The following is a 16,907-nucleotide window of genomic DNA, read 5'->3' as shown; positions in this document are numbered from 1 at the left end:
TCATGTGTAATGTTTATCATGTTTCTATGTTTAAGCATAAACCAATAGTTTGACTATGAAATACAGTGTTAAATCAGATACCTTTACTGAGGCTATAAGCTTATTACAAATTGTGCTTCCATATTTCAAATGATTACAGACTACAGTACAGTTTCTTCTCACTTTCTGCTCCTAAACCAAGCTGTTGAGCATTCTGCAGTTCAGTTATCTCCAGTCTTACTAATTTTTTTCATTAGTACATTCTAATTTAGAACTATTTTGGTGGAATTGCTGTTTTGATGGATAGTTATGAGAGTACTGAAACCATTTTTCTTGTTTTAGAAAGGCAGGTGAAATAATATTCTGTGTTTTCCAGGCATTACTGCAGTTCTGAAGAAAAATACCTGGGAGTTCTAATTATTTCTAGTCATCACTACAGTTAAATGTGTATTTAAATAAACAACATGTTTTACTAGATTTTCCATCTATTACAATATGCAATATATTATAATGCAGAGCACCAATAAAACAAAATAGTGTACAGAGATATTTTGAACCCTGAGGTTAGAAAGACTAAAACAAGAATGTTCTTTGAAGCTCTGAAAGCATCCTGAGCTGACTTATGCAACTCTTCCATAAATAATCATTATAAGGAATCATCGCATGAATTAATGATCTCAAATTGGGCTCCATTCAGCTTTGACATCTTAAAGAGAGGCTGCTATTTATCCTCCTGGTTGATAGTTTTTGAAGTCATAACTTAGAAAATACTTTACCTTTTTTTCAGTTTTCATGTGAAAGCAAAGTGTGCAGATTACAAGGCCAGTTGGTCACCTTGGTTCTGATATCAAGGAATCTTGAAATCCATTTTTTCCATCTCCAGAAGGGGTGTGCATGAAAAATGAAAAACTAATATTACAAACCAATTGAAATACTTCAGGAATTTGCAGTCATTTGAAAGTATGATTGAAATAGTAATGTTTTCAGTTACTGAAAATCTTGTGTCATGAAGAAAAATCTTTCATGAAACAGTGAAAGACTGCTATAGGAACAAGGAAGCAATTTTGTGCAGATGAAATGAGCTCTAGAAAATGGCCTTTTCACTTGGATGGAATAGGTTTCATTATTTTTATCTTGCTATTTTACTGTCTCTCACAAAGCTTTCACAGAATAAAATTGTGGGGATGGTTTTCCCTATAGTTTTTTTTGTTGAATGTGCTCCTTCAGACCCAGGAAAAATAATTTACCATGCTGTGTGTTTGTTGCTAAAATTGGGCTAAGATGCTGTTCTAGAACAGTGATGTGTTTTAATTATCACAGTTAGAACGTGCATTGTCTACAAAGCCAGTGGTGACATTTTCCAGATGTGTCTCTAGGGTTCTGGTTTTACATTGTTTTGAGGACTTTTTCTGATTTTGTTTGAATATCCTGCTTTTCACAGTAAATTTCCTCATTGTTGGCTGAAAACTCACTTGCAGAAAAGGCACCTTTTAGCTTTTTTCTTTAAATGCACAACAGCAATGCTGAAGCTGAAGGAGATTCATGATGATGCATATGAGTCTCCCTCAACCTACACAACCAGCTGTAGAACAAGTTAATATACAGTTTTAGTCTGCAATTGGAAAATTTTATGGCTGCTGAGCTATGTATGCAGGCACCTGCTAGTTACCATATATCTCTTCATACTACTGTGAATTGTAAATTCTTAGCACAAATGTCAGACCCAGTAAGTGATTGTATTTCTTTTTTCTCCAGTGCTATCACATTGAAATCATTGACAAATATATTTATAGCGAGGCAATAATAATATCTTTCTTTGTAAACAGTGGTTAATGTTGGATGCTTTTTATAGATGAACTAATCAATTAGATGTAAATTAACATGTAAATTGGATGCTTAGGTTACATCAGATGAATGGTAAATACTTTTGTTCGTGCTGCTGGCCTATTTCTTATATCTTCATGATTTTTTTTTTTTTTCCTAAGGAAGTCAATAACTGGTGATACAGCAGTAGAATTTAGTAATTCCTACATTAAGTAAAAAAGCTTTGTGAAATACCATAGCTATTCTGCTGCAGCATTGGAAAACAGATGGATAGGGGCCTGTAAACAATGATTTTACCAGAGTGTATTTGAGTCCTGTGCCCACAGCTGTACTTTAAGTGGAATCAAACTTCCACTGGTTTGAGACCAGACTTATATTGTTTGGATACCAAAGTTTCTAATCTAAAAAAGAAAACCAAGCAACTTTACAGATTTTTCTCATTAAGGCACTTGTCTGAGCAGTGATTAAACCACTAAATCCCTTGGATACGATAGCTGAGAGCGTCACCCTTGCTGAAACGTCCCAGTGCTGAGTAAAAGGGTCTCAGTAGCATAAAAGGGGATTTAAAGTTAATGCGTAAGTAAAAATAAATACATGATGCAGGCTGACTTGAAACAGCGTCCTGGCAAATCCTCACTGGGAGCATGTGTTGGCAGAGAGGTGAGGAGTGAAAAAAACCCATGCCAGAAGCTGGGCTCCAGCATACAATAAAGCACAAGCACAGGGCATTGCTACAGCTCATGTTTCTGTTCTGGAGGCTGATTTATGTGTTGCCCAAGGGTGTATCTACGCTGCTGGCACTGTGGCAGAGAGCCCATGCAGCTCTGCCAGAGGCAGTCCTTAAACTGGTTAGCTCAGGGGCACTGTGACTATAAGAGGCTCAGGTGGGCTCCAAAACCTGCTGTGGTGGTGGCTAAGTGGTTTCGAGTCTGCCTGTGCTACGTGTCCTGCAATGGATACACTGCAAGCAGGAGCTGAACTAGCCTGGGCAAGTCTACAGGAACTGCAGTCATTATCCTAAAGAGACATAACCTCACAAGTGCACCAGGAGACTATGGCCACAGCAGGGCTTGCTTCACCTGCATTGTGGGAGTGCTTGCTCCACATGCAGAGTATGAGACCTTGCTGAGCTAACTTAACCTTTGGTTTTTACAGGTGGATTATGACATGTGTACTGTGTGTATGTGGGAAATACAGAAGCTCTGCCTGTCAAAATTCTTGTGGCATTTTCAGTAAAGTTTGGGACTTCCCCCCTGTATGTTAAATATAACTTGTCATGTGACAAGTGCTGGAGATGCGTGTTTGTGGATAGAGTGACATTTCCTAAGAGAAGTATCCAGAGAATTTCAATATTTCAGTGTCCTTCTAGATGTGCATCTTGCCTACTGTTAGCAAATTATGTTGAAATAGTCCAACAAAAGTGAGCTGTCTGAATTTCTGCTGTCTACAGGTATTGACTTTCAATTCCACTGCAAATCCTTGTGTCACTACTCCAAAAGCACTCTCGTGGGTGTGACTGGTTTACTACTAGTAAATCTTAAACTGCTGTCATGCAACATACAGCTTTAAGAACAGCAGAACGTAGAGACGCAGAAACAAAAAAGCCCTGCGGGCTTGTTCTACTGACAAAGCTTACTTTATTTAAAAAAGAAAAGCCATGGGTCATTTATATTGTTGTGTGTTTTGAATCCATCATCTGGTGTTTATCAAAAAGCAAACCTGACTCGTTCTGCTATGTTTGTTCTCTGTTCCTCAGGCTGCCTTCCAGGAGAATGTTGGGAGACAGGTATGGTAACTTTCCTGAATCTTCATTCACTAGCGCCTTGGAGGTTACTGTAAATGTGTAGTGCCTAAAATCAAACTTAGACTCTGTGGCTTTAGAGAAATTGAATAAAAGGATGTCACAAGATAATTATTTTTGTTACCAGCAAACAAGTGCTTGTAGAATATTTTTCTGGGATGTGAGTTTTATTTTAGCACTCTAATTCCTTTAAGGGATTTTTGTTTAAATGTTGTCTAGTTTTCCCTGACCATTTCTGAAGATCTCTGTTACGAGTCAGGATATTATTCCTTTAGAACAAGGGGTCTGTAACTGTTGTGTGTATTTCTAGATAGAATTAGGTTAATTGCAGAGAAAATGTGCAAGAATACTAGAAGGAAGAAGGTAGGTATCTTTGGTTACCTGACTGAACTAGGTCTGTGATAAGTAGACGCCAGTGTGATTCTTTCCTGGGCCTGTAGTTACTGCCCTGGAGAGGTTTAGTCATCACTCAGCAACTCAGCCTGATTCCACTTTGTGAGGTACTGAACAAAGTAAACACCTCAGTGTGACTCCAGTTCCAGGTGAGCTAGGGCTCCAGAGTGCTGCAAGGTTTAGAACTGCCTCCATGTAGCAAAGATTCTGTGAAGCTTTTTATTTCTCACTTGGAGTTGTTAGTTTACAATCAAAAAGTTTCCTTGCTACTAGTGATTCTACCTTGACCCATGATTCAAATATGTCAGTGCTGGTAGAACGCACAGCAACTTCAGGTCCTCTGATGGCATTTTAAGGAGTTTGCAGTGAAACAGTAAGTTTTTTGTGACATCAGTTTCCAGTTTGTTCCTATAGAAGTACAGAAGTTCTATTTACTGTACCATTCCTTATTGCCTAGGAAAATGGTTACTTAATCAGTAGATACACCCTCAGTAGTTTTTCCCTGGATGCGATGTGTTGAAAGCACCCTTTCTCCGAGTTGGAAGGAACTAAAACACACTCTCCAGCAGAACTAACAATGCTGGTACGAAATAGGTGGAGAAAAAAAATCCCTCAACCTCACTTACTTCCTGGTTTCTGCCTGCTTCACCTTCCCAGTTCAACATATCCTTAACCCAAGAGCTTGCTTTTATGGCTTCAACGAAACAACTGTATCACACTGTAGTACGCTAAATGGAAATTACAAGTTAGACACTTTTTTTGAGAGCATAAATCATGAGAAATGCACATACTTCTAGTAGGACAAACTTTTATATTGGAGAAGTGAGTTTTAAGTGTTCTGAGAGAGTAGAAACTGTTAGCCTTTCCTCTGAAGTCTCTCTTCTATAGGCCATGACCTCTGTACTCATGAACTTGGTGTCAGTAATTTTGTTGTCTCACTGACGCACTGTGGCACTATGACCTTTGGTGAGATGGCATCAAACTGGCACACTTACAGCCAAGTAATAAATAGCAGAGTCCAACTGACAGCTTGGATTGAAACTGTTTAGCTGTGATTTCTCCATTCTTATATATGTCATTGTATGTCTTGATGTTTGGCTATAAATCAGACAGATATTGCTTGTGCATACATTTTTCTCTCTAATCACTGTTTCAGTAGACTTTTGAAGAGGGCATCCACTTCACTTTTGAGAAGGTCTCTGGGATAAGCCCTAAATATTTTGTCTTTCCTTTTTGGTTCAGTCAGATTCCAGGGGTTTGGGTGTTGTTTGTTTTGTTTTAATTTTGCCTTTCTACTTCCCAGAACAAGACCACCGCAGTAGTAGCTGACAGCTTCCCACTGCTTGCAGTATATACTTCTTTAATTATTCAGGCTTAGATCTAGAGATATTTTCTACTATTTTTGCATGGCTGTATCCTAATGTGGAGGGGATGAGTGAGCTGTAAACAAACAAAACTGTATCATATCCAGAACCTGTACTTCCACATAGCCTTATTGCTTAAATATCATATGATTGTCCTTGTTGTAAGTGAGCCTAGTGCCTTTCAGTTGGCTGGTTTCCATTTGGATTTAATTATGGTTTGTGGAGGTTGTACTGCCTCCTCCATTCCAAAACAGCTTTGCTGCATAATACTGTATTAAATCAGTCAGAGCCAATCAAAAGTCTGAATGTCTGAATTGTATTGCTTATGTAAAAAGGCAAATTTTTAGGTAGCAATTTTGTATTTAGAAAGATAATTTGTCTTCTAAAACCAGAGTGTTTTGAGCAGTGATGTCTGAAGTGTGATAGTTCTGTAGGACTCAATGTTTCAGGCCTTGCTGGGAAGTATCAGGACTTTAAAGAGAACAAAACCAAACAAACCCACCCCCATTTTTTTAGTACATTATTAAGTAAGTGATAAAATGTATGTGTAAGTAGAAACAAATAGAAATAATCGAACTTATCTATGTATGTGATGCATTTCTTGGTGCCTAAATCTCTAATTCTCTACTTCATACAACTCACAGCAGGTACTTGTACCTTCACATAAACTGAATATGCTTACTTCCAGCTGAACCTTCTTTCAGAGAAATAATTTCTCTGTGCATACCTAGTCATGCATTCACCAGATACATTTGGATTTGACTTGAAGGAGTTAAAAGATGTTGCATAGTTTATTAGCTGCTGCTGTATACTGGGACTGTTTATCACTGCCTCGTAAGTGAAGCCAGGGATTCTGCTGTTTATCCAGTATCCTTTGTCTTTAGCACAAGAGATATTGCTATAAATTAGAAATTAAATTGTATTTTTTCAGTGCTTGGAGTGTAGTAGGAAATTTGTTTTCAATGATGTTGCCTATTTGGAAAGTATTTTGCATTTAAAAATAACGTTTTCCTACTTTTTTCCTCTTTCTTATGGTATTTGCAGGGTACTTTTCCACATGGCATAGACATTCTAACTGCAGCTGATTACTTTGCTGTTGGTAACAGAGTTAACTGTTATCTGACTATAAGGTAAGTTTCCAAGCATTAGTTTTCCTAAACGTGTGGCACCTCTTTTACATAATGAAATATTTGTCTAATTTTTTTCACTTTACTGAACATGACATTTATTGCTCTTGGTTTTGAATAAATTAGAATCTGATAATTCATTTATTTTTCATAAGACATGGTGAAAATAGGACCACGATTGCCTTGTCTATGTGGAGGGAGCAGCAGCCAAGAGGCAATATTTGCAGGTGTCCCAAAACTGTCTAGGATGATCCAGATTAGAGAAGACATGGGGATTTTGGAGAGTTGTAAAAGCAGAGGCTGCTCTGATGGCAGGCAGACTGATGGGGGTTAAATAAACAGGTGGTTTGGTTGGTTTTAAAAAAACATGCGCAGGTTGGTGCATTTTTGGCCTGTAAATAGATCTTTAACTTGGGTGCTTATTATTTTCAGTGAAAATCTAGCCACAGTGTACAGTAGTGTTTGAAACTACAGACTGATCACTGCAGTATGGAATCTGCCAAGGACATAATGGGAAATACCAAAACTGGTGTGGTGCTGCTGCTGTAGATCAGTAGCTTGTCTTGGAATATTGCCTTCTGTTCTGGTCAGCTATCTCAACATACAGCAGTGCTGAAGTCAGGGGAATTCAGAGACAAGCTGGGTGCACAGGGTGACTACAATGAATGTAAGACTGCACTTCCTCATGAGAAGATGAAAAAGACTCAGGGCTGGTTTCTAGCTTTGCTGTCTAAGGCAGACAGTCTAGCCTAGGTGTCTGGCCTCTCTCTGTAGCCAATGCAGAGACAGGCACCTACAGAAGGTGATTCAGACTGCTCTAAGACAGGTCAGGTAAATTGCCCTGTGGAGTTGCGTGTTGCTCAGAAGGCAATAGGCTAGAAAGGCTGGAGGGGATTATATTCTTGGGGAATAGAAATAGCAACCACATATGTGATGGCTAATGCTCTGTTGCCAGCTTTGTGACGCCCAGTGACCAGTTTTTCAAACAAATTGCACTGGATTTCTCTGTCCTCTATTTTTCAAATCTGTCCACCTCTATACTGTCCCTTTTGTGCATCATCACTGTGGTCTGGCCATATCTTCACCTTTTACCTACTACTGTTCCTTCTGGGGTCCACACCCTCCTCCTACACTCTTCCCCAGAGCTCCCACCTACTGGGCTGGGTTGGGGAAATGAACCGAACTGGTATTTGATGCAGCTCTGGAGCCGCCGAATGTCGGTACCGCTTTTGAATCCAGCATTTTGTACTAGTGGGAGATGAAAAATATTCAAAATTGAAAGAGCACTTTTTATTTTCCTGTTTTATAATTTTGGCTTGGAGACTAATTATGTTCTCCTTACCTTTTGAGAGCTGAATTGTTAATTTTTAGTTTTCTTTTCAAATGCATATTTGTTACTCCTTTCAGTGTGATTTTCAGACTTATGTAGTGAAAATATCTTTACTGTTGAATTTTTTTTTCCCACTTCTGTACCTTTATTTAACTTGTACAACAGAATAAATGTGTAAGTTCTTTATAAATGATCTTACACTGTTTAGTAGCATGATTCCTTGAAACCATACTCAGTGTCATTAATCGAACTCTTTTATGTAAAGTATTTGTTGTATCATTCTTTGTATTACTTTTCAAAGTTCTCCCCACTTTGCTCTTCTAGTAAGATGTAATTATGTGGGTCAGTACTTAATTATTTCCTTATTTTTGCCTGAGTAACATCAAAGGAAAAGTGTATAAGCATATATCTGACTGCATGGAAAACTTGTATCATTTACGATGTAGCAGGGAAAATGGACCTTTCTGATTAGTATGGCTTAAGGTGGTGTAATTGTTTATGTGGCTGGAAAAGGCTGCTTGAGGTTCATATTCTAGATCTAGAATCTTTTGCTGTCCTTTCCCCACCCAGATAAAACAATCCTGGGACACTTTGTACCTAATGCTGCTGTGTGAAAGGAAGCTGTGTAGGTGTGAAGGTTGGTACTGCTGGATTCCTGTGAGCAATAAAAGCTCCAAAAAGATGTGTCAACTTCTACAGCTGAATTTTAAGTAACAAATTATTATATATTTTTGCAGAGAGGCAGTATCTTATAATTTATATGACACACATATATGTGTGTATAAAAAGTTGGTAATGTAGTTTCAAATCTGACTTTTTATGCACGTTTTTCACACTCTTTTGAATTTTTTTGCTGCTGTTCTTTGGAGGATTCAGCTCAAATACTGTAATCTCTTTCTGAGGATGGGAGGTAGTGGAAACCCATTTTGTATGAACTGTGAGAAATTATGTGCTTCCAGGAGTTCTGTGCTTGGTTGAAGCAGGGTTAAGGAATTCTGAGTACAGTGAGATAGAAGGTTTTTACTAGCAACACCATATCAGGAAGGCTAGATACTCAGCAGGGTACAAAAAATGAGGGCTGTAATTAAAGGTATTTACACACTAAAACTGAAAGTGGGATTAGGCTGCAGACATGGCTGAAGAGATCAGATTTCATTAGCTGGGCAAGAAAGTTCAGATGAAAATGGTTGGAATGAATGGTGAATGCTCAAACTAGGGTTCAAAAAGCAGGGGAAGTGTTTATCATGATCTTCTACAACAGGGAAAGGGACCAAAGAGCAGTGAATGTCATTACTTCTCTGTTGGTATCAACAACCAGTTAAACCAACTAACCCCTCTCTAGGGTTCACAGTAGCAGTAGATAGTTTTTCTGTACCCTGTATTGGCTTGAATGACTGAGGTCTGGGCTGTGGATTTCAGGATTCCTACTCTTCTGATGCATTGCCTAGATATCAGTACGGTAACATGCAGCAGTATTTGTTCTTTGTCTTTGTTTTGCTTCTAATTACACACACGTATATATTAGTGGAACACTGTTATGGTTGGGCAGTTAATCAGTCACAAGATATGAAAAGGTGAAATTAAGGTAGTCCATGTGTCTTTAATTTCATCCCTTTGTGCATGCCGTTTGGACACAAACACATCTACTGGTTTTTTCACTTTCTAAGGGAAAACATTTCACTTTGGTTGACCTTAGCTTTCAATAGTTGATGCTTCTGAAGATTGTAAAGCAAATGTGGCTGTTAAGCAATTAAGCAGTCTAGATAATGAATTTTGATGACCCCCTACCATCATAGGGCTTGACCTGGCAGCCTTAACTTTTTGTCAGAACTGGCTGTTTGTGTATGTTGGATTTTTAAAAAGCAAAAATTGAAAATCCACATTCAATTTTACACAGTTGTATTTATGAAGATGTGGCATATTTCTTCCATAACTTAATTATGCTGTGTGGTGTGGATTACAACAGTAATATTTCTCCCCTCTGAAATAATTGCTTAAGTTGATATCCACATCTAGATTTTCTACAGTGTAACAGTGGAAATTGAATGTTTTGGGGTTTTTTGCCTTTTGTTGCTGTCAAGCTTTTTGTATTAGAATCACAGAATGTTAGGGGCTGGAAGTGACCTTGAAAGATGGAGTCCAACCCCCCTGCCAAAGCAGGATCACCTAGGGCAGACCACACGGGAACCACACAGGCCACAGGTTTTGAACATCTCCAGAGAAGGAAACTCCACAACCTCTCTGGGCAGCCTGTTCCAGTGCACTGTCCCCCTCACTGTAAAGAAACTTCTCCTCATCTTGAGGTGGAACCTCCTGTGTTCTAGCTTGTACCCATTGTTCCTTGGCCGCACCAAAAAGAGAGTGGCACCTTTGTCTTGACATCCACTCCTCAGATATTTATAGACATTGGTAAGATCCCTGTGTATGTACAGTAGACTTTATAAAGAACCTTGAAAACTTAAATAGCATTTGTAAAACAGGTTTTTTTCTATTTTGTTAAATATTTTTTTCTATTTTGTTAAATATTTGAGTTGTTTCATTCAGCTGCATCTCATTTAGGAGAAGACATTTTAGTAATTTTTTTTTTTAGTTGCTTTAAAACTGAAGGATTTAAACCTTTGGAGTAGCTTGTGTAAAAATGCACACAGATGATGCTTTCATGACCTCTGTCTATGGACATTTGTTTTTCAGTGTCTATATTGCTGGCTTCCCTGAGTATACACAGCCAATGATTGATCATTTAGTTAACATGAAGATTAACCACTGGGATAGGTGAGTGCATAAAGTCTGCTGATTGTTCTGCATCTTGTGCTTTCCTGGGAGATTTTTGTACTGTACACTAGCTTGCAATAGCAATTGCAAGCTAAATGAGTAGTAGTTGATGCCATCTACATCTACCTAGCGTATTGTCACTTGAAACATGTCTGAATTTTGTCATTTTGCCATGACCTCAATCTCTTAATGGATTAATAAAACACATTTATATGGCGTATAGTGTATGCGAGGGGTAAACACCGTCACCGTACAATTATCATAATTAAAGTACATTTCAGGCATAGAGATGGTGCTTAGTCATATTCAGTGTTCGTCAAGATTAAAATGTGTACATGTAACCTGAATGAGATTAGATCAGTGCTGATAATAGTTTGCATCATGAGAAATAATAGTAGTTTACTGTAGTATCCCTGCCAATGCACAGAATGAGCCCTCAGGTTTTACCAGCCACACTTAGGTTTTTCTTTGTCTCTTTCAGCAATAACTTCTATTCATATAGCTAAAAGCTAGCTGTAGGCTGTCTGTTTGGTCCACTGTTAAGTTTTGTTGGCTTTTTTGGGGGGTGGGAAGAACAGGACGAACAGAAAATGCTGTGATTTTTGGTATTGCTGGGGTCTTTATCATGGTCAGGAACATCCTGACATCATTATTTATAAATATACTGCTTCTGCTAAATTACTAACCCAGACAAATCCTTTTTTTTTTTTTTCTTTTCTTCACATCCTCAGTGTTATTCGAGAACTTTCAACCAAAGCTCTGCATAACCTCACTCCACAGGCTCCTGAATACATGGCCAGCGTGGGTAGGTCACGAATTTTGTGCAGTGCGCCAAAACAAGCTTTGTAGCTTAGGTGGCAAAAATGTATTAAGAAGACTTAAATATGCACCTTGACTTAATGAAAATTTAGATTTCCCCTGCAACTTTACACAGTGTTAGTGACACTGATAGCTTTAGTATTTTTCAGGTTTTATGCAAGAACAGTAAAATACTGTCAGGTGTTTTTTGTTGTTTCTTTTTTTACTGGGAACTGGACTTGAGTTATTTGCCTACCCTGGTCCCTTCCAGTTCTGGGATGAATAAATGGGTGTATTTCTGTTGCAACAATTCAGCCTTTGAATTCCTGGCTTTTGCTTTGTTGATATGGCTTTGATGGTGTCAAGGGTGGGGGGATCTGTTTTGTCTTGTCCAGTCTGACATCTTCAGAAGAATTCCTTTTTGACTGGGGTGTGTGTAATCAGATGCTTCTCAGTGTCAATTCAGGATCCTTTGCTCAGATCACTCATGATTGTGAGGATGTTGGCTGCATTTTAATATGGCTGAAAGACAGCAGCTGACACCTGAGTGAACCTCTAGTTACAGATCTTACCTGGGCTCCCTAGGGTGGATTGGGAAGGTGGCAGTTTACATGGCAGTAGAATTCCATGGAAGTACAAGCCCCATTTGCCTTACTGCTCAGTTGGCCCAGTGCCTAATAGCAAGTATGTTATTTTATTTACTCCAAACAGAGAGGTAGTTGTGAGTACAAAATTTCCTGGTGTGGTTCACTCTGCTTTGTTGGCATTTACTTACATATTTGAAATTTGGGTTTCATATCATGGCCAGGATATATTGGCCTGACTGTCTGGAATTTATTTTCCTGTATTATTTCTAGGCAGACATTTAAAACTGTGATGTGTAACTCTGCTTTGGGTTTTTTGTTTGTTTTTTAAAAATAAATTATTTGATCTCTTTCAGTTTTGCCAAGACTCTTGCCTTTATCAGTGGGCACAGATCTGCACACACGCCATGGGGCAATTCTTGCCTGTGCTGAGATCACCCATGCACTCTGTAAACTAGCAGAGGAGAATAATAGGTATAAATGCAAGATTATCTTGACTACCGATTTCCATTTCATGTCTGCTCTATTGAAAGCTTCCTGAATATAATTATGGAAATGTCTATCTTACTAAACTTCTTTTTCTATTGATTTTTTGTTTGTTTTGGTCAGTCGTGCCAAGCTTTCATATTTTATTCATTGATGTTATAAACTTAAGTCTGAATTCATCATCAGAAAAGTGAGATCATTTGCTTGCCCTGCTTGGAGAGTTCAAAGTCATAATTTAGGATAGATTAAACCCCCCATTCACCAGAAGAATGTGGTGTTCCTGGGAAGAGGACAGCAGGTTTTGTCTTCAGTATTAGAGAAACATCTCCTCAAGCAGCTTATTGAGTTGGACTGATTTAATTGCTGCGGGTGAGTGTTGGTCCAGAGAGAGAGGTATCTACGGGTGTATGTGCACACACACCCCTATTACATGTGGGTGATGAAGCCAGAATAATTGACAGGATTATTTGGAAAAGTCTTTAATGATGTCATTAAAGAAATGAGTAATTTACTTTTTCTTTCTTTCACAAGAAAGAAAATCTGTACTGTAAAAAAATAGAATTTGAAGGTTGTGCTATCAGTAGAATGTTTTACTAGCATGATTTAAATTGAGATGAGTTCAGTTTAAGATCAAGGCAGTGGAAAACAAGACTCCAGAGTGTAAACTTCACTGAAAATGAATAGAGTTCTATAGGAATCATAAGTACAAAGAGCAGACTTTGGGGATCATTTTCATTCAGAAGTTGGATAATTACTCTCTAATTAACCTTTTTATTTCACTTCTGAGCACATTTTGATGCAATCATACCATGATATCTAAAGTGGTGACATTTAACAAATTCCATGTTCTCATTGTTTGTACAGGCTAAATATATTGAGCTCATGCTATTAAAAGTGTGCACTCATTGCTGTGGCTTTAATTATTGACAAATAGAAACAGTATTTGCTGGCAGTCTCTATCAAAAGATTTTGAGTTAATATTTCCTTTTTTCAAGTATGTTGAAAAGTTAGAGAAGAAAATGCAGACAATTTTTAGTAGTGGGAAGTACTTGAAATTGTAAAAACCACAGAAATACGGAGTCCAAAAATGCGACTGAGCGAAGAAGGATTACTTGTGATAATAATATTGTAGGGTTATAACGATTGTAATGTTATTAGCCAGTTCTTTTAAGAATGAGTTTGCTCCATGATAAAGAAAGCACTTATGTTGATATGTTTGCTGAAATCTTTTAAATATTGCATATTTCTGTTGCATAGAGTTTGGAAATGATTTGCTTTCTGATTCAAAGCACAGTGTAATTGTGGAAGAAAAAAATATTATGGCATGGTTAGGAAATCAATCTTTAAAATGTTGTGTACCTTTACAGATCTATAACATATTATTTCAATGAAAAATCATTGGAGGGACTTAAACAAATCCATCAAGAGGTTTGTAGCAAGTGTAAATGTATCTTTTTATCTGCTATGTTGTATTATTTCTCAAACATTTCCAGTTAGGACAGTTGTTCTCCAAGTTCCTCTTCCCCTTGATAAAAGTAAACAATGTCACAAACAGGGATTTGGACACAGACTCCAGACATGTGGTCAGCTGCATGTCCTTGACTGTGCATCTTACTCCAGTGTAATTTTCTGTTATCTATTCTGTCAGCTTTTTAGCCCCAACACTTGTATGGTAGACTTCTGCATGGGTTTTGGCTTTATTTTTGTTTCCCCTCATGTTTCTTCTCCCTTTATATACCTACACAGTTAGTGCCTTGCAGATAGATGTATGGCCATTGCCTTAAAGTGACCATGTTTGAGAGGTTTCCCAGTGAATATGTTCTTTCCTTTTTATTATTTCTCTTTTCTCTATTAGGATTTCATTGCTAAGTCCTTGCATCCATAATTTAGCTGTTTACATGCTTTAAAAGTCATGCTCTGTATTTCACTCGTGTTCCGCTCATAGCAATTTAAAGTACTTGTACAGAAGTTATTTTGCCCAACTTATCCCTTTAATAGTCATCCCACGTTGTTGAGTGGGTTTCTTTGACTTTTCATCTTGTGGAACAGACAATACTTCACTATTTGTACTGCTACATTTTTTTTTCTGCAGGATCTGCACTACCTTTAGTTCTAGATCAGGCTTCACCATTTCCCCAGTAAGCTTTCAAGCACATAGGTGCTTGCTTAATTTTGTGCATAGGGGAAAGCAGGTTGAAAAGGCATCTTTGCCCTTGTTTAACTTTCTTATGTTGAAAAGCCTGAAGGCTTGATCAGCAGTGTCTGCTGTAATCTGTTCTTATAATTGATCTGTAAAGCTGGTGTGAACTCTTTCATTTTGAAAATATGGATTTGGATTTTTTTAATACACAAATTTGGTCATCTCTGAGTTTTGAAGATGGCCTACTGCAGTATTAGCAATGAGATACTGTTTTTCAGTCACATTTGAATTTTTGTGTACTGTTTTCCTGTTTAATGTGTAGCTAACAGTTGTTTTCAGTTTTCAGACAATGTAGCATATCAAAACTTCAAAAGGATAAACCATGGAGGCAAAAGTATTTTCAAAAGCCAAACTAGCTTCCAGGGTATGTGTAGGAGCAGCTAGGACTTGGAATTAAAATGAGTGCTTTATGAATAGGATAAGATGATTTTCTTTAAATGTAGAATTCAAAGGGGGGGACAGAAATTTTTAAAGATTTTTCTGTTGAATATTATTTTTACAATAATCTGAAGTGTTGCTTACAGTATATAGCATAGAGACATTGCATGGGAGTGGGAAAAATGAAAGCACATCAAGCAAACTCTGCTAAAATTAATCTTGGTTGCTTTTCTTTTTGTTTTCTCCCCTCAGCTTTGCAGTCGTCAGTTGTACAGGTAAGAAAATGGATTTTCCTATTGGGAACTATCAGTTAGAAGTAATGAAGTAGTAGGATCCTGGGGTTCTTTGGTTTGCAGAAGATAGTTACCCCTATTGTAGTGTAGACTACCTGTCTCTCCTGGTTCATCAGAAGGCAAGCACATGCATTCTTTTGGCTTTGCCTGCCTATTACAGAGGCTGATGTTGGTTTGTAATGGCTGTGGTGCTTAGAGAGTACGACTCACAGGCATGTTAGATTAATGGGAAAGTGGTAAGTACTGGTCTCAGTATTGTGACAGAGGCAGTTGAAGAAAGGAAAGAATGTTAAAGAGAACCCGCTCAGTAATCCATGGCTGCAGCAGTGTGTAATGAATTTCTTTCCCATTATTCACCTGTACTGCAGTATGTGTATGGTTCAGACAGGTCTATAGAAATGACCTCTAACTAATAAGTTAATGAGTCCACTATTTATTTATTTTTTAAAAGGAGCTTCTGTCTAAATTCCAGAATTACTTTCTTCATCCTGTGTAATGAGTAGGCCAAGAGTACTACAAAAGGTTTGATGCCAAAGAAAAAGTGTAAATGAGGTTTCACTGAGTTGTTTTGTTTCCTATTTATTGAAGCTTCCAGGAAATAAAGGAAGTTTGCCTAAGTAACTGTTAAGTAAATGTGAATTAAAACTGGTATGTGACTTCAGAGTCTGTTCCTAAATTTAAGGAAAGCAGACCATAATTAATGACTTGTATTCCCTAATGATTGTATATACAGATGAGGAATTTTTTTTCTGCTTTAACTGCCAAATTCATTGAGCTTTTGGGCAGTTTAGGGCAGTTCTTTGCACATGACATGTCTAAACCAAATAGACTTTGTTAGTTTGTTGTCTAATGGTTAATTATAGTTTCAAGAATTTTTATGTAAGTTTTTTGTATCCTGAAACATTCTGAGAAAATGTTAAAATTTATTTCTTCAGAATTTATTTCTTGAGGGTTGTACATACTGATGAGAAACTTCCTCTCCAAAGTTAGCTTGCACTGGCAGATGGTTTTAATGCTGATACTGTATATTAGTGTCTTTGTGGGTGGCTGTCTTGGCTCCTATAAATTCTTTAATGTCAGGGTGGAGCTTGGGTGTAATTTGTTTTTGTCATAATGTGCACTTCTTGCACTTAATGGTATTTATAAGATGCCTACAGAAATGTTTTCATTCTAGATAAGACTTCTAATTCAACTCCAAGCAAAACTGCTTCACAGCTGTTTACTCTGTTCCTTAGGCTGAGACAGAGATGTCTGCTATAATCCATATTTTAAAATATTGTTATGCATGTAGTATTTTAAAATAGGACAAGAAAAATAAACTAGGTTATAAAAACAAACCAGCAATTTGAGTATTGCTGGGCAAGCATTTAGCGGAACAAGCCAAACTTGTTTCGTGATGAGTAATTATTGTGTGTAATATTCCAAAGATTTCCATTTGAGAAATTGCTACTGGGAATTTTCGGTGTAACAGCATCTCCTAGGAATGTTGAAAACCTGTCTGTTTTATTTGTGTTTCTAGTTTTTGTATTGCATTAACAAAAAGCATCAGGCCACATATCTCAGTTGTTTATTAGGTAT

At 37.5% G+C, this 16,907-nt stretch overlaps 1 protein-coding gene across 1 annotated transcript in view; it reads left to right on the top strand.

Moving 5' to 3' along the window:
* TBCD (tubulin folding cofactor D) overlaps positions 1-16,907 on the top strand; it is a 117,312-nt gene that overhangs the window by 61,158 nt on the left and 39,247 nt on the right. The window contains exons 16-22 of the mRNA XM_009898022.2: positions 3,560-3,589; positions 6,406-6,491; positions 10,510-10,590; positions 11,322-11,395; positions 12,329-12,446; positions 13,826-13,886; positions 15,289-15,311. Coding sequence (XP_009896324.2) covers positions 3,560-3,589; positions 6,406-6,491; positions 10,510-10,590; positions 11,322-11,395; positions 12,329-12,446; positions 13,826-13,886; positions 15,289-15,311 — 473 coding nt within the window. The remainder of the gene's footprint in view (positions 1-3,559; positions 3,590-6,405; positions 6,492-10,509; positions 10,591-11,321; positions 11,396-12,328; positions 12,447-13,825; positions 13,887-15,288; positions 15,312-16,907) is intronic.

The sequence above is a fragment of the Dryobates pubescens genome, chromosome 20 (genome assembly GCF_014839835.1).
Source record: "Dryobates pubescens isolate bDryPub1 chromosome 20, bDryPub1.pri, whole genome shotgun sequence".
In the NCBI taxonomy this organism is placed as follows: Eukaryota; Metazoa; Chordata; class Aves; order Piciformes; family Picidae; genus Dryobates; species Dryobates pubescens.
This window is presented reverse-complemented; position numbering and strand designations above follow the sequence as displayed.